Genomic DNA, 23122 nt, shown 5'->3' with positions numbered 1-23122 from the left:
CCAAGTGTTTAAATATTGTTCCTGAATTTTGCTGATAAGCAGGATCGAGGAGTAGCCTACAGCTCTCCTAAGTGTTGGGGACAAGACATGGGCCCTCTGTATCCTAGGAGTTGTTAAAAGTGTTAACATTTCTCAAGTCATGAGTTGGTGATTCTTTATCTTCCACCATGCTGTTCTTTCAACACAGAAAGGTATTTACATGTTCTGTTCCAATATTGACAACAGACTGTCTGCTTCACACAGTTAAGAACAATGACCTGAATATCATTTCTTGATATAACATACACCAAATGAAGTTGGCTGCTAAGAAAAATAGCGTGATTGCAAAATTTGTTTGAATTGAGGTTTGTGATAATCTAGCTCACTTACTGCTGTTTTTGCAATGGTGTTTACATCATTAATTTTATCTTCAACCATTGTGCCTTTACAGTACGTTTGCCTAGCACTTTTAATGCTTTTCAATAAAATTTTCATGTATGTTTTAATGATTAACCAATTCAAATACACTAGTATGCTTATTCTCTCCCCTGAGTATCCTTCCAGTTTCCACCACTAAACACAATATAGATGAGGATTTCGCAAATGGTGTGTTACAATTATTATTGTGTAGTGTACTCCTTTGCAGTGTATATACAGGGTCTTTGGGGAGGAAAGGTCAACATTTTACACAGTGACAGTATAAGTAATCCTGAACAAAAAATGTTATATGAACATAGGTCTGTAAATGCTTCGTTAGGGAGATATGGGTATTGAAGGAAATTTTAATTCTGCAAAATTGATGTTCACAACGAGAACGTATACGCAATACAACTGGACCGTAACGTGATTTTCATGAAAACAATGTTACAGAGAAGTCCTATTATGTTACACATTTTTTACATAATGTTTATTTACTTTTCATTTAGTACATAATGCATTACAACACGCATGTTACATGTAATCAGTTGAAAAAGACGTACGACGTCTTTTACAAACGGCTTTAACACTTATCGTGCAGATGTTGTACGGTTCACAGAACAGGTTCAAATATCCCACCATGAACATCAATGCACTTTTGCGCTCTAACGATACCATGTGTTGCTTGTTCAACTGTCTGTGGTTGGTTCCTAATTAGGCCTATTTCAGCAGCGTCCATGATGCGGCGAAGCAGTTCATCTTATGTATTTACCTTCACTTTTTGCACCTCTGATTTCATCCAACCCTATAAACAGAAATCTACAGGTGTAAGGTCAGGCCAATCCAGCGATTAGGGCAGGTGCAGTTAGAGATGGTACCTCAATCGTAAGGTAACACGAGGAGGGGCACCGTCATGCTGAAAGTACATTCCAGTTCGCTTGGCTAAAGTAACGTCTTCCAATAGTTCCACTAATGAATTTTCCAAAAAATCAAAACATTACCGATCGTGCCGCACCAAACATTTATGGCAAAATGAACTTGGAAATTGCTACCCACTGAAGTGTGTGTATTTTCCCATGACCATCAATGATAATCGCGTGTGTTGTTTATTCCATGTCGTGAAAACTGGGCTTCGTCAGTGAATAGTCTGTATGGAAGTAAATGACTATTCCCAATTACCCAGTGACAGAAATGAAGTCGTTGGGAATTGTTGCCAACGTGGAGATATTGGACACACTGTATGGAAAATGGATACAGGTTTTTCGCAAGTAGTGTTCCCCACGCGGCACGCATGAATCCGTGGGACATTCATATGCAGGGACATTCTTTGTATGCTTGTACCGGGTCTTCGCTCAACACTTGCGATAATTTCTTCGTGTTCTTGCAAAGTTTGTTGACATGCATGCTCAGACGAAAAATGTCAACTTGGAAGAGAGCCAGTCGCACGCAAAGTGATACACACTTCGGTAAACACTCTGAGATCAGGTAATCGTGGAGTCAGAAAGTGCCTGTGGTATTCTTCTCTTGCAGTAGCACTACCATCGCAGAAGCCATAAATATACACTATATATGCGTATTCCTCATTACTGTAGACATATGACATTTTTAGCAGTGCTTGTGCGAATACAGTTAACAACATACACTACACAGCTAACAGATCCGTTACCAGTACACTACACAATGCGGCTTACACGGCACAGCTGCGCAAACAACGGGTGATTGTACTATGTACGTCACATGACCATAATACGTAGTAGGTTGCACAGCGTAAACATGGCATGTACCTGTGCATTGTTTGCAAGAAAATCACGTTACGTTTCAGCTGTACCGGTATTGCGTATACGTTCATGTTGTGCCCATCAATTTTGCAGAATTAAAGTTCCTTTCAATACCTATACCTCCCTAATGAATTATTTGCCGACCCATGTTCATATAACAGTTTTTGTTCAGAGTTACTTATACTATCACTATTTAAAATATTGACCTGTCTTCCTCAAACACCCTGTATATACGTGTGTGTGTGTGTGTGTGTGTGTGTGTGTGTGTGTGTGTGTGTGTGGTCACAAAATTTTGTCCAGTGGTCTTAGCCCTGTAAGTTTATCACACAATATATATATTACTTTTTAACTTAAACTGTAATAACTTATTGACAATTTCGGAAAGTTTGAACAAGTCTGCACATGCTACACCAAGCACTTTAGCAGTTCTACTCATTAGCATTTGTGTAATGGTAAAGAACTGGAACAGTGATTACCATAGTCTTCAGCTGAACATTAAAGCCTGCAAGAAAACTAGATGGAAATGCATTGAAACATAGTAGGGCAGAGTTAGGTTATCTGGACAGGTCAGGTCAACTGGTTTTTGCTTTGCAATTCTAGCGTAAGTTGTTTTCAGAGTCCTCCACTAAATGAGTCAAAAAATTCATTAGGTCTAACAATTTAGGCAGTTGGCAAGCAATAAGAAACTGTTTTGAGTGGCTCTGTTTCTTTGCTAAGGTCAGACTTTTTTTTCCTACCAATTTCATTTATTGCTTGTTACTTCAACAAGAGTTTGTAGATGCCAAATACACCATAACAATTGTAAGTGTTAACTCCTTACAGTAGTTTCTTTTGTTTCTGAGTACGCCTAGTTGAGCACTTGTTTTAGTGGTTTATAAAGAAAAAATATGTGGTTAGGTTAATTGGACATGAAGTCAGTTAGGTTATGTGGGCTGGTGCAGTTAACCACATTATAATTATTTACTATTTTAATTTGCAGACCTTTTTAATTTAAAAAATTCCAACATACTATTAGCAACAACGATGAAACATTTGGAGAAGCAGATTTTCTGTGTTCACCTGTGACAGACCAGCCTTTTGAGGCATCTGAGAATGAATGATTAGTTCCAGGAAATAGGGGTTCTACTACAGCTCCAAGTCTATTCTATCTGTTTCTTCTGCGTCTGCTATTGGACTAGTTCCTTCAAGATCTAATATGTCTGCTGATATTATTATAAAATTTCCTTTAAAGGCTTACATCAAAGATTTCAAGACATAATTTATATCAATTTTGATTTGTATGAACACAGCCTTTGCTAAGACTGATTTTACTCAAAACTTCAATCAGTTATATTTGGTGTATCAAGGGCTAACAACTAAATGCTATTGCAATCCACTTTTACAATGTTTTGAAGTTAAAATTACGTTACTCTAACGCAATTTTACTGATTTTGCTACTCAGAGTAGTCAACTTCACAAGTTAGGATAAATGATTACTTTCCAAATGAGTTAATTAGTTCAGATTTCACAATAATTGAATATAATACAGAGCCTTTGAGAACCTCATTGTAAAGACAACTTTTAATCCAGCATTCCCATGAAATTTAATGCAGACCAGTTTTAAAAACTGCGGTCCAGTTAACATAACTCCCCCTGAGACAAACATACCGTAAATAGGCACAGTTATTCAAATCAAAGTTAGTGAAACTGATGTAAAACAGAATCACGGAAACAGCACTAAGTGAGCTAGATTATCACTAACCTTAATACTCACAAAATAACTATTGGAATTCATGAGTATTCCGCCGCTGCAGCCGGCCACATTCTTGTTTTAATTTGTTTTGTTATTCATCTCTTTCACTACGCTTTACGGGAAATGATTGCCATTCTCAAGTGCCTTTTTTGTGTATTACAGCATTTATGCATGATGTTTTCAACGTGTGCCATCATACACGAAAAATGCACTTGAAAATGAGAATTAATGTCCAAAATGCGTCGTACAAGAAATAAATAAAAAATTTGCGCCTAGCAGCACCGAAAGTTATTTTGTAAACAAACTCATTGCTTTTACAATTGCAGGCTTTCACGAACCATTTCTAATAGACAAATTAAAAATTGAATTACGTCAAATGTGTTCTTCAAATGTTCAGATGTTGTTCTTGTTGTTGTTGTGGTCTTCAGTCCTGAGCTTGGTTTGATGCAGCTCTCCATGCTACTCTATCCTGTGCAAGCTTCTTCATCTTCCAGTACCTACTGCAACCTACTGTACATCCTTCTGTATCTGTTTAGTGTATTCATCTCTTGGTCTCCATCAACGATTTTTACCCTCCACGCTGTCCTCCAATACTAAATTGGTGATCCGTTGATGTCTCAGACTGTGTCCCACCAAGCGATCCCTTCCTCTAGTCAAGTTGTGCCACAAACTTCTCTTCTCCCCAATCCTATTCAATACCTCCTAATTAGTTATGTGATCTACCCATCTAATCTTCAACATTCTTCTGTAGCATCACATTTCGAAAGTTTCTATTCTCTTCTTGTCCAAACTAGTTATCATCCATGTTTCACTTCCATACATGGCTACACTCCATACAAATACTTTCAGAAACGACTTCCTGACACTTAAATCTATACTCGATGTTAACAAATTTGTCTTCTTCAGAAACGTTTTCCTTGCCATTGCCAGTCTACATTTTATATCCTCTCTACTTCGAACATCATCATTTATTTTGCTCCCCAAATAGCAAAACTCCGTTACTACTTTAAGTGTCTCGTTTCCTAATCTAATTCCTTCAGCATAGCCCGACTTAATTCCATTATCCTCGTTTTGCTTTTGTTGATGTTCATCTTATATCCTCCTTTCAAGACACTATCCATTCCGTTCAACTGCTCTTCCAAGTCCTTTGCTGTCTCTGACAGAATTACAATGTCATCAGCGAACCTCAAAGTTTTTATTTCTTCTCCATGGATTTTAATACCTGCTCCGAATTTTTCTTTTGTTTCCTTCACTGCTTGCTCAACATACAGATTGAATAACATCGGGGAGAGGCTACAACCCCGTCTCACTCCCTACCCATCCACTGCTTCCCTTTCATGTCCCTCGACTCATATAACTGCCATCTGGTTTCTGTACAAATTGTAAGTAGCCTTTCGCTCCCTGTATTTTACCCCTGCCACGTTCAGAATTTGAAGGAGAGTATTCCAGTCAACATTGTAAAAAGCTTTCTCTAAGTCTACAAATGCTAGAAACGTAGGCTTACCTTTCCTTAATCTAGCTTCTAAGATAGGTCATAGGGTCAGTATTGCCTCATGTGTTCCAATATTTCTATGGAATCCAAACTGATCTTTCCCAAGGTCAGCTTCTACCAGTTTTTCCATTCGTCTGTAAAGAATTCGTGTTAGTATTTTGCATCCGTGACTTATTAAACTGATAGTTCGGTAATTTTCACATCTGTCTTTCTTTGTGATTGGAATTATTATATTCTTCTTGAAGTCTGAGGGTATTTCGCCTGTCTCATACATCTTGATGGTAGAGTTTTGTCAGGACTGGCTCTCCCAAGGCTGTCAGTAGTTCTAATAGAATGTTGTCTACTCCCGGGGCCTTGTTTCGACTCAGGTCTTTCAGTGCTCTGTCAAATTCTTCACGCAGTATTGTATCTCCCATTTCATCTTCATCTACATCCTCTTCCATTTCCATAACATTGTTCTCAAGTACCTCGCCCTTGTATAGACCCTCTATATACTCCTTCCACCTTTCTGCTTTCCCTTCTTTGCTTGGAACTGGGTTTCCATCTGAGCTCTTGATATTCATACAAGTGGTTCTCTTTTCTCCAAAGGTCTCTTTAATTTTCCTGTAGGCAGTATCTATCTTACCCCTAGTGAGATAAGCCTCTACATCCTTACATTTGTCCTCTAGCCATCCCTGCTTAGCCATTTTGTACTTCCTGTCGATCTCATTTTTGAGACGTTTGTATTCCTTTTTAACTGCTTCATTTACTGCGTTTTTATATTTTCTTCTTTCATCAATTAAATGTAATATTTCTTCTGTTACCCAAGGATTTCTACTAGCCCTCGTCTTTTTTCCTACTTGATCATCTGCTGCCTTCATTACTTCATCTCTCAAAGCTACCCATTCTTCTTCTACTGTATTGTTTTTCCCCATTCCTGTCAATTGTTCCCTTATGCTCTCCCTGAAACTCTGTACAACCTCTGGTTTAGTCAGTTTATCCAGGTCCCATCTCCTTAAATTCCCACCTTTTTGCAGTTTCTTCAGTTTTGATCTACAGTTCATAACCAATAGATTGTGGTCAGAGTCCACATCTGCTCCTGGAAATGTCTTACAATTTAAAACCTGGTTCCTAAATCTCTGTCTTACCATTATATAATCTATCTGAAACCTGTCAGTATCTCCAAGCTTCTTCCATGTATACAACCTTCTTTTATGATTCTTGAACCAAGTGTTAGCTATGATTAAGTTATGCTCTGTGCAAAATTCTACAAGGCGGCTTCCTCTTTCATTTCTTCCCCCCAATCCATATTCACCTACTATGTTTCCTTCTCTCCCTTTTCCTACTGACGAATTCCAGTCACCCATGGCTATTAAATTTTCGTCTCCCTTCACTATCTGAATAATTTCTTTTATTTCCTCATACATTTCTTCAATTTCTTCGTCATCTGCAGAGCTAGTTGGCATATAAAATTGTACTACTATAGTAGGCGTGGGCTTCGTGTCTATCTTGGCCACAATAAGGCGTTCACTATGCTATTTGTAGTAGTTTACCCGCACTCCTATTTTTTATTCACTATTAAATCGACTCCTGCATTACCCCTATTTGATTTTGTATTAATAACCCTGTATTCATCTGACCAAAAGTCTTGTTCCTCCCGACACCGAACTTCAATAATTCCTACTATATCTAACTTTAACCTATCCATTTCCCTTTTTAAATTTTCTAACCTACCTGCTCGATTAAGGGATCTGACATTCCACGCTCCGATCCGTAGAACGCCAGTTTTCTTTCTCCTGATAACGATCTGAATGGGGGACTATTTTACCTCCGAAATATTTTACCCAAGAGGACGCCATCATCATTTAACCATACAGTAAAGCTGCATGCCCTCGGGAAAAATTACAGATATACATACAATTATTTTATGTGATCGCATTTTTAGTGTTATTATTATTATTTCCAATGCTTTAAAATTACTGCACCATCACGCACGCAAAAGTTTACTGTTTTGGATTTAAAATTGCTAGTGGGTAATTTGTCCCCGTAAAAAAATACGCAGATCGGAGATCTTGACAGCGCTGGACCGGCTACGAAGGCATGTGCTACAGCGATATCTTTCAACTGTATAAAATTATTGTTACTATAATTGCATACTCGAGACAGAGAGGGCTTTAGAGTGGTTTGTTACCTGAAATAGAGGCGCGCCTTTTGCTCCGACAGAGGACCGCGACGAGCACGAATGTGCTCCAGCAAATCCCCCTTCTCACACAGTTCCATGAAGATGAAGATCTGCGAGCCGAAACCTACAACGTCGAAGATCTGGACTATGTGCGGATGCGTCACAGCGCGCAGTACTTCCAATTCTCGAGGGAGGAAGCGAGCTACGAAGTCCTTTGGCGCCTGTGTAATTAACAGACCGAGACTCACATATTGCATTACACTTCAATTCCATTATGTATTTTCAACTTATTATTATTAATTATATTTACTTCAATACATAGAAATTACTTCAGTATATTCGTTGGAGACGTGTTTGGAGGCAACCCGGCCAGGCTGAACGCCCTAGACACACCGTCCAGCGAGTGCAGCAAGGTGGAGGTTCCCTGCTGTTTTGGGGCGGCATTATGTGGGGCCGACGTACGCCGCTGGTGGTCATGGAAAGCGCCGGAACGGCTGTACGGTACGTGAATGCCACCCTCCGACCGACAGTATAATCATATCGGCTGCATATTGGCGAGGTATTCGTCTTCATGGACGACAATTCGCGCCCCCATCGTGCACATCTTGTGAATGACTTCGTTCAGGATAACGATATCGCTCGACTAGAGTGGCCAGCATGTTCTCCAGACATGAACCATATCGAACATGCCTGGTATAGATTGAAAAGGGCTGTTTATGGACGACGTTACCCACCAACGACTCTGAGGGATCTATACCGAACCTCTGTTGAGGAGTGGGACAATCTGAACCAACAGCGGCTTGATGAACTTGTGGATAATATACCACGACGAATACAGGTATGTATCAATGCAAGAGGATGTGCCACCGGGTATTAGAAGTACCGGTGTGTACAGCAATCTGGACCACCACCGCTGAAGGTCTCGTTGTATGGTGGTACAACATGCAATGTGTGGTTTTTGTGGTGTCACCGCCAGACACCACACGTGCTAGGTGGTAGCCTTTAAATCGGCCGCGGTCCGCTAGTATACGTCGGACCCGCGTGTTGCCACTGTCAGTGATAGCAGACCGAGCGCCGCCACACGGCAGGTCTAGAGAGACTTCCTAGCACTCGCCCCAGTTGTACAGCAGAGTTTGTCAGAGATGGATCACTGACAATTACGCTCTCATTTGCCGAGACGATAGTTAGCATAGCCTTCAGCTACGTCATTTGCTACGACCTAGCAAGGCGCCATTACCAGTTTATATTGAGATTGTAAAACATGTACCGTCAAGAGCGATGTACACTAATTAAGTATTCAAAGAGCTTCGTACTTTATTTATTAGACTCAACTCCTTTAATTGTTACAGACCTCACGCCAGTGTGCGTGAGCTTAAACGCGTGCATTTCGGCCTCCTCTAGCAACACGGTGTTGGCTTCTGCCAACACATCAGTTTTCATGAGCAATAAAAAGGGCGGATTGATGTTTATGTTGATATCTATTCCAATTTTCCACACACGTTCCGGAACTCTCGGAACCGAGGTGATGCAAAACTTCTTTTGATGTGTGTATGCGTAGGCACTTGGTAGAACTTGCTAACTCACTGTTAATGTCGTCTAAGGTAAAAGAGCAAACTTAATCCAGACTTTTCTTAGTCTCCCTCGCATGATATATCTAAAATTTTGCTGTACTGCCTCTCATGTTGTGAATTTAACTACATTACTGGTGAGATGCCTGCATAGAACGCTTCCTCTGCTGATATCTCACGCTCACATTTAGGGTAGAAACAGCACCTCTCCGTTGTAAGTGTCGTTTCCACACTGAACTGAAGTTTTATATCCAGTCTGTAGGCCAGAGATATATGGCAAACATGTTCTTTCTAAGTAAATCATATAGTATCAACAAGTAGAGAAGTTCTGTTTCTGCAATAAACGATTCACACTGCCAAGACGTACGTCACCTATGGCAGAGACATAACCACATCCTATCAGTGCTACACCACACAGAGCTCTCCAACATGACCAGTGTTCTCTTTTGTAGGAGCGTGAGAATGCTATGTATTTAGGTTAGGCAAGTGGTCTGAGGCGCCCTTGCCACGGTTCGCGCGGCTCCCTGGGGTGGAGGTTCGAGTCCTCCCTCGGGCATGGGCGTGTGTGTCGTCCTTAGCGTGAGTTAGTTTAAGTAGTGTGTAAACCTAGGGACCAATGACCTCAGCAGTTTGGTCCCTTATCACACATTACCAAAAATTACTTCGCAGTTAGATGCTGAAGCCTGGTATGAAGGTAAGCCAGAGAGCGATTGAACAAGCATTTTCTTTCCTAATTTATTACAACAATTGTACAACAGTTACAATTATATCATTTGTCATTATAGTTACCCTCATTTTCAATGGGTTTGATCCATCATTGCACAAACTTTCCAATACCCTAGGAAAAAAGTACGGATTTTTTTTCCACGTGTTGCATGTCAGTTTATGTTTTATTGTCAGACGCTTATTTTGCTATATGAAATATTTTTAATGAATAACTATGCATATCTCATTTTAAATATTGGGCATACAGTTCTCTGGCATTACTGCCCTCTATTGGCTACAGTTATTTCTATAAATGCAGAATGTCCCCAGGCCATCACCAGCACTTACTATGTACCTAGGTGTACTGACGTTGATACATCAGAATTTTTTGTGGAAAGTGTGACTGATTTGCATGGCTGTTAGACACGTTATTGTTTTTACTGTTATTTCTTCTGTATTCCTAGGCCTTTTGTACATTTAGCTTCAGCTAATTGAAGCTGGTTTGCCAACAACAACAAAATGTTCAAATGTGTGTGAAATCTTATGGGACTTAACTGCTAAGGTCATCAGTCCCTAAGCTTACACACTACTTAACCTAAATTATCCTAAGGACGCACACACACACCCATGTCCGAGGGAGGACTCGAACCTCCGCCGGGACCAGCCGCACAGTCGATGACTGCAGCGCCTGAGACCGCTCGGCTAACCCCGCGCGGCAGTTGGTTTGTCACGCTGTCGTTTTTCTGTTTGTAACAGTCCTGAATATGGCTGTAGCCGAAACCGGTAATTGTGAATTATACACCCTTTGTGATTAAGATAGACCTTTACAAATACAGTGCCATAACATGATCGCGGATTCATTTACAGGGTGTTTCAAAAATGACCGGTATATTTGAAACGGCAATAAAAACTAAACGAGCAGCGATAGAAATACACCGTTTGTTGCAATATGCTTGGGACAACAGTACATTTTCAGGCAGACAAACTTTCGAAATTACAGTAGTTACAATTTTCAACAACAGATGGCGCTGCGGTCTGGGAAACTCTATAGTACGATATTTTCCACATATCCACCATGCGTAGCAATAATATGGCGTAGTCTCTGAATGAAATTACCCGAAACCTTTGACAACGTGTCTGGCGGAATGGCTTCACATGCAGATGAGATGTACTGCTTCAGCTGTTCAATTGTTTCTGGATTCTGGCGGTACACCTGGTCTTTCAAGTGTCCCCACAGAAAGAAGTCACAGGGGTTCATGTCTGGCGAATAGGGAGGCCAATCCACGCCGCCTCCTGTATGTTTCGGATAGCCCAAAGCAATCACACGATCATCGAAATATTCATTCAGGAAATTAAAGACGTCGGCCGTGCGATGTGGCCGGGCACCATCTTGCATAAACCACGAGGTGTTCGCAGTGTCGTCTAAGGCAGTTTGTACCGCCACAAATTCATGAAGAATGTCCAGATAGCGTGATGCAGTAATCGTTTCGGATCTGAAAAATGGGCCAATGATTCCTTTGGAAGAAATGGCGGCCCAGACCAGTACTTTTTGAGGATGCAGGGACGATGGGACTGCAACATGGGGCTTTTCGGTTCCTCATATGCGCCAGTTCTGTTTATTGACGAAGCCGTCCAGGTAAAAATAAGCTTCGTCAGTAAACCAAATGCTGCCCACATGCATATCGCCGTCATCAATCCTGTGCACTATATCGTTAGCGAATGTCTCTCGTGCAGCAATGGTAGCGGCGCTGAGGGGTTGCCGCGTTTGAATTTTGTATGGATAGAGGTGTAAACTCTGGCGCATGAGACGATACGTGGACGTTGGCGTCATTTGGACCGCAGCTGCAACACGGCGAACGGAAACCCGAGGCTGCTGTTGGATCACCTGCTGCACTAGCTGCGCGTTGCCCTCTGTGGTTGCCGTACGCGGTCGCCCTACCTTTCCAGCACGTTTATCTGTCACGTTCCCAGTCCGTTGAAATTTTTCAAACAGATCCTTTATTGTATCGCTTTTCGGTCCTTTGGTTACATTAAACCTCCGTTGAAAACTTCGTCTTGTTGCAACAACACTACTGTGCTCTAGGCGGTGGAATTCCAACACCAGAAAAATCCTCTGTTCTAAGGAATAAACCATGTTGTCTACAGCACACTTGCACGTTGTGAACAGCACACGCTTACAGCAGAAAGACGACGTACAGAATGGTGCACCCACAGACTGCGTTGTCTTCTATATCTTTCACATCACTTGCAGCGCCATCTGTTGTTGAAAATTGTAACTACTGTAATTTCGAAAGTTTGTCCGCCTGAAAATGGGTACTGTTGTCCCAAGTATATTGCAACAAACGGTGTATTTCTATCGCTGCTCGTTTAGTTTTTATTGCCGTTTCAAATATACCGGTCATTTTTGAAACACCCTGTACAAACTTAATGTCTTCAACTGATAACCTTTAGCGGAGCTCAGTCGACGGCCTCTGATACCATTTAAGTTGGAGCAGACACATGGAAACTCGACAGGGAGAAACCAGGACCGTATGCATGAAGCTTCGGCTCCTCGAAATGTTTATTCTGCAGCTTTTGAAAGATATGGATAGTCATATGTGGACGCCATTTGTCAATAGACCTTGGCAGTTGCTTCAAAATGAAGGCTTCGATTCGTGGCATAGCACTGACTGTTTAAAGTTGATCCCTTTTCCAGGTAATGTTCCAGAACTGGCCGCTGCGGACCCAAAAAATCTGTGAACATCACTTTTCCTGTAGCGAGCTGATTCTTAATTTCTTTTTAACTGGATATCCGGGATATTTCAATCCCATGCCCTGGCATTTTGTCTCTAGTTCAAGGTGATGAACCCACGTTTCATCTCCAGTGATGATTCGCTTAAAAAACATTTCACTTTCATTAGCGCGACTGGCAGATTTTCTTGCGATTGCACCTTTGCTCTTCGTTGAATAGTTTCGGGATTCATGTTGCACATACTGAACGGAGGTTGAGTCTGTTATCGATGATGTCCATAAGCAGAACCATCACTATAATTCACATATGGTTTTCCATTCCATCAATAGTCACTCGTTGACTTTTCAAAAGAAGATCACACAGTTGCTCAGTGTCAGTATCAGTAGTTTTTATAGTTGGACGTCTTGTCTTTTCCTCGTCCCTCAACCCTATCTTACTGCTTTTGATTTCTTCACACTTCCCCTTCCAGTCTCCTGTGCTGGAAATCTTCTGCGGATTGCAGGTACTAGCACACCTTCGGACCACAAATAAACGGATCGCTGAACTTCGCTGATCACTGGTCCTAACGGAGAGGGGAGCAGCTATGTTCACTTCACAAAAGCACGAAGAGAACAGAGTGACAACGCTGAAACTTGCCACAAGGGATGAGAACGGTGCTCTGTAACAGGTGATGAGAATAATAAGCCATAGTGGCAGCCTAAAGACGAATAGAGCAAAAGTGTAGACAGTAACTGACTCACCCCCGCAGTTTGAATCATCGCCGGCAGAGAGACGTACCTGGCGACAGTCGAGCTGCTTGCAGGCGCACCGCAGGGGTCTGCCCCTGGGCCTGCGAAACCAAGCGGTGCGCACCTTGCTGTACGACCCGCCGCCGATGGTGCGGCCCAGCCGGAAGCCGCGCTGCTGCAGCACCTTCTGCAGTTCCTGAGGACACCCACCCGTGTTCAGAAGCTGTACCAGGCTGGCGACTTTGTTTCATCAAAACACTTTTCTGAAATTCCGATGTTTCTTCATGTTGAAATTCCAAAAATTCCTAAACCAAATTACAATATTATGAAAAGGACAGTTGCTACTCACCATACAGCGGAGATGCTGAGTCTCAGGTAGGCACAACAAAAAGATTGTCACAAATAAGTTTCGACCAAAAGGCCTTCGTCAGAATTAGACAACAAACACACACATACACGTTCATGCAAACACAACTCACACACACATGACTTATGTGCAGTCGGGAGATTAGACGGAGGGAGCAGAGAGCTCCATCTGATCTCGCGACTGTTGAAGTATTTTAAAATACTCATGTGAATAAATACAGGATTAGTCACCTAACGTTACCGCTGGATATAATTCGTAAACCACATCAAATACTGACGAACCGATTCCACAGACCGAACGTGAGGAGAGGGGCTAGTGTAATTGTTTAATACAAACCATACAAAAATGCACGGAAGTATGTTTTTTAACACAAATCTACGTTTTTTTAAATGGAACCACGTTAGTTTTGTTAGCACATCTGAACATATAAACAAATACGTAATCGGTGCCGTTTGTTGCATTGTAAAATGTTAATTACATCCGGAGATATTGTAACCTAAAGTTGACGCTTGAAACCTCCGACGTTCAGTTGCGTGTTGTAACAAACACGGGCCACGGACGGCGAGCAGCATCTGCAGGGACGTGTTTACGATGACGACCGTGTTTACGAGTGTGGCTGTAGTGCACTGTTGTGGTTTGGTCTAGCTGTCGCAGTGTCCGCATGTAGCGCTTGCTGCTATTGTTATTCTGCATTCGTCTCCGCACGCAGACCAACTGTAGTACACCGTGTTACCAGACGTCTGTGATAGTGTAGTGTTGTAGGAACTATGACCATGGAGTATTCGAACTCTGAAAAGACGGAGATGATACTCATCTATGGCGAGTGTCGACGAAATGCAGCTGAAGCCTGCAGGGTGTATGCAGAACGGTACCCGGACAGAGAGCATCCAATGTGCCGCACATTGCAAAACATCTACCGCCAACTGTATGCAACAGGTATGGTCGTAGCACGCAAACGGGTCCGTAACAGGCGCCTCACAGGAGAAGCGGGTGCAGTTGGTGTGTTAGCTGCTGTTGCCATGAACCCACACATGACTACACGCGACATTGCGAGAGCCGGTGGACTGAGTCAAAGTAGTGTCATCCGCATACTGCATCGTCACCGCTTTCACTCGTTTCATGTGCCGCTACATCAGCAATTACATGGTGATGACTTTAATCATCGAGTGCAATTCTGTCAATGGGCATTAACAGAGAATGCGTTGCAGTTATACCTGTTTACCGATGAAGCGGGTTTCACAAACCACGGGGCAGTGAATCTACGGAACGTGCATTACTAGCCCATGGACAACCCTCGCTGGCTCAGACAGGTAGAGACAGCGACCGTGGACTGTAAATGTATGGTGCGGAATCATTGGCGACCACCTCATTGGTCCTCACTTCATTGCAGGGGCCCAAACAGCTGCAACATACATCGCGTTTCTACAGAATGATCTGCCAACGTTGCTCGAAAATGTCCCACTGTAAACGCGTCGACGTATGTGGTATCAGCATGATGGTGCACCTGCACATCCCGCAATTAACACTAGGCTGACCCTTGACAGGATGTTCGACGGGCGTTTCATAGGACGTGGAGGACGCATAAATTGGCCAGCCCGTTCTCCTGATCTTACACGTCTGGACTTCTTTCTGTGGGGTACGTTAAAGGAGAAGGTGTACCGTGATGTGCCTACAACCCCAGAGGATATGAAACAACGTATTGTGGCAGCCTGCGGCGACATTACACCAGATGTACTGCAGCGTGTACGACATTCATTACGCCAGAGATTGCAATTGTGTGCAACAAATGATGGCCACCACATTTAACATTTATTGGCCTGACATGACGGGACACACTCCGTTCCACTCTGTAATTGAAAACGGAAACCACGTGTGTACGTGTACCTCACCCCTCATGGTGATGTACATGTGCGTCAGTGAAAAAGACCAATAAAAAGGTGTTAGCATGTGGACGTAATGTGCTGTTCCAGTCTCTTCTGTACCTAAGGTCCATCACCGTTCCCTTTGGATCCCTACGTAATTCGGTGCTCTCCGATACACACGATCGAACAGCGGAGGAGTGGTACTTAAGCGTCAACTTTAGGTTACAATATCTCCGGATGTAATTAACATTTTACAATGCAACAAACGGCACTGATTACGTATTTGTTTATATGTTCAGATGTGCTAACAAAACTAACGTGGTTCCATTTAAAAAACATAGGTTTGTGTTAAAAAACATACTTCCGTGCATTTTTTTATGGTTTGTGTTAACCAGTTACACTAGCCCCTCTCCTCGCGTTCGTTCTGTGGAATCGATTCGTCAGTATTTGATGTGGTTTACGAAATATATCCAGCGGTAATGTTAGGTGACTCACGCTGTATAATTGTTATACTAAATTCCTCCATCATTTCTATTTTTACAACACCCACATTCAATATCTAGTCCTTTATCAGGTACTGTTGACAGATATTAATTACTCATTTTATTGACAACAAGAGTATGAACCAGCAGGAGAAAATAGTTTTCTGAGTTAGTTTTTACCTACTGCGTGATAGGAAAAGTGGCAACTCAAGGGGGGTAGTGTTTATCAGTATTCTGATATAGTTTATTCCGAAATTAGGCGAACTTTGCACTTCTTCACCTCGCACATTGAGCTTTTGGACAAAGAATTCTTTATAGACGAAAACACTCACTCATGCACACAAGCAGACACACATCATGCACGCATGACTACTACCTCCAGAGTCCAGCCACTACAGTCACAATGCAACTCTCATGTTGAATGAAAGCAACTATTCACAGTGGGACAGGGAAGGGGAGGAGGGACAGCAGGCTAAACCAGGGTGTGGCAGGGTGTGCAGCGACTAGATGGCAGCGGGACAAGGCTGGCAGGCAACAACAGGACAAAGCTGGCAGGCACTGCATCGGGAGGCTGTGGGAGATAGAGTCAGGGGGATGGAACAGGGAGTGGAAAAGGAGACGAGCCAACTGGAGCATAGATCAGAGGGTGCATTGGCAGGGAGTAGCGCACAATAACGGTAAGGGGATGTGAAGTGAGAGGAGATGATAGGACATAGAGGGAAGAAAACTGTTTGGTGGAGGGTCTGAGACAGTAGGTTACTGTAGGCTGAGGCCAGGACAATTTTGGGAGCAAGGAATGTGATGTAAGGATAACTCCCATCTGCACAGCTCAGAAAAGCTAGTGGCGGAGGGGGTGATCCAGATTTGTGAAGCAGCCATTGAAATCAAGCATGTTATGTTCAGTTGCATGTTGTCCCAAAGGGTGGTTCACTTTGCTCTTGGCCACAGTTTGGCAGTGTACATTCATCCTGGTGGACAGCTGGTTGGTAGTCATATCAATATAAAAATCTGTGTAAGGATTGCAGCAGATGGTGTATGACATAGTTGATTTTATAGGTGGTCCAGCCTCTGCTGGGATAGGATAAGTCTGTGACAAGACTGAAATAGAAAGTGTGGGTGAGTGAATTGGGCAGGCCTTGCACGTGGTTCTTCTACAGGAATCTGATCCCTGTTGCAAGGGGCTGGGATTGCGAGTGGCATAGGGGTGCACTAGGATGCTGTGGAAGTTGGGGGGGGGGGGGGGGCGACAGAGCTTTAAGAGGGGTGGAAAGGATCTAGGGTAGCACGCCCCCCATTTCAGGGTATGCTGATACGCAATCAAAGCCCTAATGAAGAATGTGGTTCAATTGTTTCATTCCCAGGTGACACTGGTTACAAAGTGAGCACTGCTCTGTAGCTAGTTCTTGGAGTTGGTGGGAGTATTGATGGTGTGTGTGGATATGGCACAGGAAATCTGTTAGTGAGTGGCTTTGAATAGCAGGCAGACTTGGATCTGCATGAGGGAAACAAATATCATTTATCTAAGGGGGCAAAACCCAGTGGCAATCTTGAATTCTAACATGACAATGCACCATCTTGGATTCCTTTGTCTCATATGAGACATTGCCCTTTTGCTAAAACTGGTAAAGAGGAAGGGAGGGAGAGGGGCCTTGGGTGACAGTGCCCTTTGTCCAAGAAGCATAGTCTCAGACTGGCAGGAGAAAAACAAATTTTTGTCTATCGAGCAGGGGAAACTAACACTCTTTGTCTCAGGGGGAAAACCCAGGAAATCCGACTACAATGTGGGCTGGGCCAGTATCCCTGGTCAGGCATCCAGAGTTCCAACATGACTATGCAGCATTTTGGATTTTTTAATTTTCTGCCATTTCATATGTAGGACAATTGGCCTATGTCAGAGGTGTGACCAAGTGAGACACTACCTTTCCAGAACTGGGAAACGTGTGGGGGAGGAGGGAGGAAGGAGATGGGGGAAGGGAGGGGAGGGGGAAGGGGAGAATATGAAAAGCCATTTAACAGAACAATAGGGGTATTAGAGAAGAGCAGCCCTTTGTTCCAGGAGGATTAGAGAAAAATAGGGGATTAAAGAGCAATAGCCCTTTCTTCTACAACAATAAACAGGAGAAGGGGAGGGGGTGATGGCATTCTTCGTTACCGAATCAGCACTGTCTACCTACTGACAGTAGTACACAAAGTATCCTCCACAAAGCATCATATTGCTTGCAAAGTGAACATGTTGATGTATGAGAAACTTCGGTATTTCTAGACGTCCAAAGGCTTTTAATTCAATACCATACTAACACCTAAAAAATATTTTTTCCTGTGATGTCTTCCCGGGTTTGCAACTGGATCGAAAATTTCTACAGAATGGATGCAGCACATTTTCGTAGATCGAGAGTCTTTTACAGACACTAGAGTAATATCTTGTCTGTCACAAAGTAGTGAAATACGACCATTGCTGTTCATATCACACATTAACGAACAACTGAATCTCAAGGTTTTTGCAAATGATGTAGTTATTTATGAGGAAATTCTGCGCGATAAAAACTGAAGTAAAAACCAGTTAGATCTTGACGAAATATCAGCATAGTGCTAAGACTGGCGACTTGATCTTAATGTAGAGAAGTGTACTGCATGAAATGTAAAAGGTTGGTGTCTTTTGACTACAGGATTAATAAGTAATTTATAATGTCGTGTCAAATACATTTTGCGGGATAGAAATATAGAAAGACATGGAAGGAAGGAAGTTCAGATCATAACCTGTCGTCGATAATGAGGTCATCAGAGATAAAGCACGTGTTCAGATAGGACAAGGATGGTAAGGAAAACAGTGGTGTGCCTTTCAAACGATCCGTCATAGCATTTGCATGAAGCAGGTCAGAGCAACCTTAGTCGAATAGAGATTTGAACCACGTCCTACAGAATGCGAGTACAGTGTATCTGTTAACCACTGCATCACCTCACTCAGTTGTACATACACTGTCTGATGAAGAGCATCCAGACACCTATTAGTAAACATTAATATGGGGTATGTCCATCCTTTGCCTTTATAACGGCTTGAAATGTTCTGGGGACATTCTTAATGAGACGTCTAAATGCCTTTGCAGAAATGGCAGTCCACTCTTCCTCAAGATCCGAAACCAGAGAAGGTAGTGAAATTGGATCTACGAACCGGAGCGTAGCTGATGCTCTAATTCATCCCAAAGGCGTTCCATTGGGTTCAGATCGAGACACTGATCAGTCTATTTCAGTAATGTTATCGTCCACAGACCAATGCATCACAGATGCTGCTTTATGGCAAGGTATATTGCCAAGCTAATGGAATCATCATCTCCTAACTACTGCTCTACTGTATGGAGAATACATGTTCATATCCTTCTGCATTTAGCGTTTTCTTAAGCACAATAATGGGACCACATCCTATATGTAACATCACCTCCTTCATACTTCACTGTAGTACTATAAACTGATCAGCCAGAACATTGACCACCTATCTAATAGCCAGTGTGTCCACCTTTGGCACAAATTACAGTGACGATACATCCTGGCATGAAAGCAGTAAGGCCTTGGTAGGTCTCTGGAGGGAGTTGGCACCATATCTCCACACACAAGTCACCTAATTTCTGTAAATTCCGTGGAGGGGGGTGATGAGCTCTGAAGTCTCATTCAATCACATCCCAGATGTGTTCGATCGGGTTCAGCTCTGGCGAATTGTGGGGCCAGCATATCAATTGGAAGTCGCCACTGTATACCTCGAACCAGTCCCTCCTCCACCCCTGACATTGTGAGATGGTGGATAATCTTTTTCAAAAATAACACTGCTGACGGGAAACACGATCGTGATGAGGAAGTGTATGTGGTCTGCAATCAGTGTACCATACTCCTTGGCCGTCATGGTGCCTTGCACGAGTTCCACTGGACGCATGGATCTCACATGAATGTGCCCCAGAGCCGGCCGAAGTGGCCGTGCGGTTAAAGGCGCTGCAGTCTGGAACCGCAAGACCGCTACGGTCGCAGGTTCGAATCCTGCCTCGGGCATGGATGTTTGTGATGTTCTTAGGTTAGTTAGGTTTAATTAGTTCTAAGTTCTAGGGGACTAATGACCTCAGCAGTTGAGTCCCATAGTGCTCAGAGCCATTTGAACCATTTTTTGCGCCCCAGAGCATAATGGAGTTGCTGTCAGATTGTCTCTGACCTGCAGTATAGGTATCAAGGAGCTGTTCCCCTGGAAGACGGCGTATTCGCGCTAGCCCATAGATATGATGAGGAAGGCATCGGGTTTCATCGGGCCATGCAAGGCTCTGCCATTCCGCCAACGTCCACCGCCGATGGTCATGTGCCCATTTCAGTCTTGGTTGCCGATGTCGTTGTGTTAACATTGGCACACACATGGATTGTCAGCTGCCAAGGCCCATTATTAGGAGTGTTTAGTACACTGTGTGTTCAGACACACTTGTACTCTACCCGGCATTAAAGTCTGGTGTTAGTTCCGCCACAGTTCGTCGCCTGTCCTGTTTTACCAGTTTGCCCAGCCTACGACGTCTGACGTCTGTAATGAGGGTGGCCGCACAACCCCACGACGTCTGGATGTGGTTTCATCTTGGTTTAGCCACGTGTTGATGACACTCACCAGAGCACTCTTCAAACACCTGACAAGTCGTGCAGTTTCTGAAACGCTCGAGCCGAACCTTTGGACCATCACATCTTCTCTCGCTCAAACTCAGATAGATTGTGCACCTTCCCCATTCTACGCACGGACAGCACGCTAACTGCTAGTACAGTCACCACGCGCGTGTCTGCGTAGCAGCCATTCCTCGCCAGATGACACTGCTATCGTCTGTACAGATTTATATCGATAGTAGGTCGATGGTCATAATGTTCTGGCTGATTAGTGTACATGATGTCAGGTAACGTTCCCCAAGCAGTCCAAAACCTTTCCATCCGATTGCCACAAAGTATAGCGTGATTCGTCTCTCCACATCTCTTGGTCCCCGTCGTACGCTGTCCATTGGCGTTGCGTAGCACTGACTACATAAGTATGTAGATTGCAAGAAGCTGCTCGATCGTTGTACGCCATTACTTTTAAGTCCCTAAGCACAGTCAGTGTGCTACCTGGACTGCTGATTGCACTTTGGAACTCACTAGTGATTATTGCTGCCAATTTCATATGATTTTGGTACAACGGTCTTGCACAATGCTCGATTGTCCCTGTGCGCTAGTATATGAGGTCTGCCTGGCCTTTGGGTTAGCTGTGGTTGTTCCTCCGCGTTTCCATTTCACATTCGCATCAACAACAGCCGACTATATCAGCTTTAGAAGGGTGAAACGTCCTTGATGGATCAGTTACTCAGGTGACATCAAATGACTAGTCCACATCTGAAGTCACTGAACTATGCAGACCAACCTATTCGGCTGTTACTGCTCCTCTACTGGCAACAGTATTCTCGTCCTCCTTTTATTCTGGCGGGTCCGCCTTTCGTGACATCTACTAGTCACTTTCATGTTACATAGGAGTATCTGAATACTTTTGTTCAGATAGTCAACTAGTGAACCAAGGCTAGAACTAGTATTCTTGGAACCTTACCTGAGAATTATGCACAAAGTTATCAATTTACTTTCATGCATAAACACTGAACAAAATGGCAAACTGTGACTTCATATCACTTGCTTTTATTTTGAAGTTCGTTACAGTTGGCAGTATTTCCTTTTTAACACCAGGGATCCACAATTTGTGTAACTTAAGCTGTTCCTTTATGCTATTTAATTTGGTGTCCGCTACCGTAGTGGACAGCGCACAAGCTTGTGCCGGGAGGTGGGGGTACGATTCCCGGCTGGGTTGGAGATTTTCTCCGCTCAGGGACTGGGTGTTTGTGTGGCATTTACCATCATCATTTCACCCTCATCGACGCTCAAGTCGCCGAAGTGGTCTCACCTCAAAAGACCAGTACCAGGCGATCAGTTCTACCTGTCAGGAGGCCCTAACCACACGACATTCCATTTCATTTAATTTGATGACCTGATAAAGCGTTGTAAATATTCAGATTCAGAACTCACAAAATGTCAGCGGTTGTGTGTCAACCAGGACCTAGAAACTACAGAGAGGTTCCGTCCCCACCGCAGCTGCAGTGGTCCACAACCCCACGACGACTACCACAGTCCACTTCACTCCTCCGTCGCCCCACACCGAACCCAGGGTTATTGAGCGGTTCGGCCTCTATGGACCCCCTCCCTCCCGCCCCCCCCCCCCCCCCCCAGCAGGGAATGTCTCACACCAGACAAGTGTGACCCCTATGTTTGGGACCGATGACCGTCGCAGTCTGGTCCCTTTAATCCCACAAACCAGCCAACCTGCCCCTACGTTTGAGTGGTAGAGTAATGGTGGTGTACGCATATGTGAAGAACTTATTTGCGCAGCAATCGCCGACATAGTGTAACTGAGGCGGAATAAGGGGAACCTGCCTGCATTCGCAGAGGCAGATGGAAAACCGCCTAAAAACCATCCACAGACTGGCCGGCTCAACGGACCTCGACATAAGTCCACCAGGCGGATTCGTGCCGGGGACCAGGCGCTCCTTCCCGCTCCGGAAAGCCGTATGTTAGATCGATCGGCTAACCGGGCGGGCTCAATATCAGGGGTACTTGGAGAACAATACTAACACCAGACTTTTTGCAGATGCCGTGACATTTAAAGAAGTGCAATCTGAAAGAAACTGCACAAACACTCAATCATGTCTTAACATTTCAAAAGCCTGCAAGAACTGGCAATTTCTTCAAAGTGTCCAAACATGTAAAATTTTCCATTTCATAAAACGCTAAAACATAGTATCGTAGAACTATAATATCAATGAGGCACAAATGGAATCTATCAACTCATGCAAATACCTGGGTTACTAATCTGTAGTGATATGAAGTGCGATATTCACATAGGCTCATTCGTACATAAGGAAGGTGGAAGGCTTCTGTTCATTATTAAGATACTAGGAAAATGAATACAGTTCACGAACGAAATTGCTTACAAAACATTTGTGCGACAGATCCTACAATAGCTTTCAAGTGTGTGGGACCTGTACCATATAGCCGGCCGGTGTGGCCGAGCAGTTGTAGGCGCTTCAGTCTGGAACCA

General features: G+C 43.4%; 1 protein-coding gene across 1 annotated transcript in view; it reads right to left on the bottom strand.

The window, feature by feature from the left end:
* The window catches only part of LOC126474693 (testis-specific serine/threonine-protein kinase 3-like), a 65027-nt gene that overhangs the window by 32112 nt on the left and 9793 nt on the right, over positions 1 to 23122 (bottom strand). The window contains exons 2-3 of the mRNA XM_050102171.1: positions 13341 to 13487; positions 7569 to 7780 (exon numbers count right to left, since the gene is read on the bottom strand). Coding sequence (XP_049958128.1) covers positions 7569 to 7780; positions 13341 to 13487 — 359 coding nt within the window. The remainder of the gene's footprint in view (positions 1 to 7568; positions 7781 to 13340; positions 13488 to 23122) is intronic.

This window comes from Schistocerca serialis, chromosome 4, assembly GCF_023864345.2.
Source record: "Schistocerca serialis cubense isolate TAMUIC-IGC-003099 chromosome 4, iqSchSeri2.2, whole genome shotgun sequence".
NCBI lineage: Eukaryota > Metazoa > Arthropoda > Insecta > Orthoptera > Acrididae > Schistocerca > Schistocerca serialis.
The sequence above is the reverse complement of the archived record's forward strand: the minus strand, read 5'-3'. Positions and strand labels throughout refer to the sequence as shown.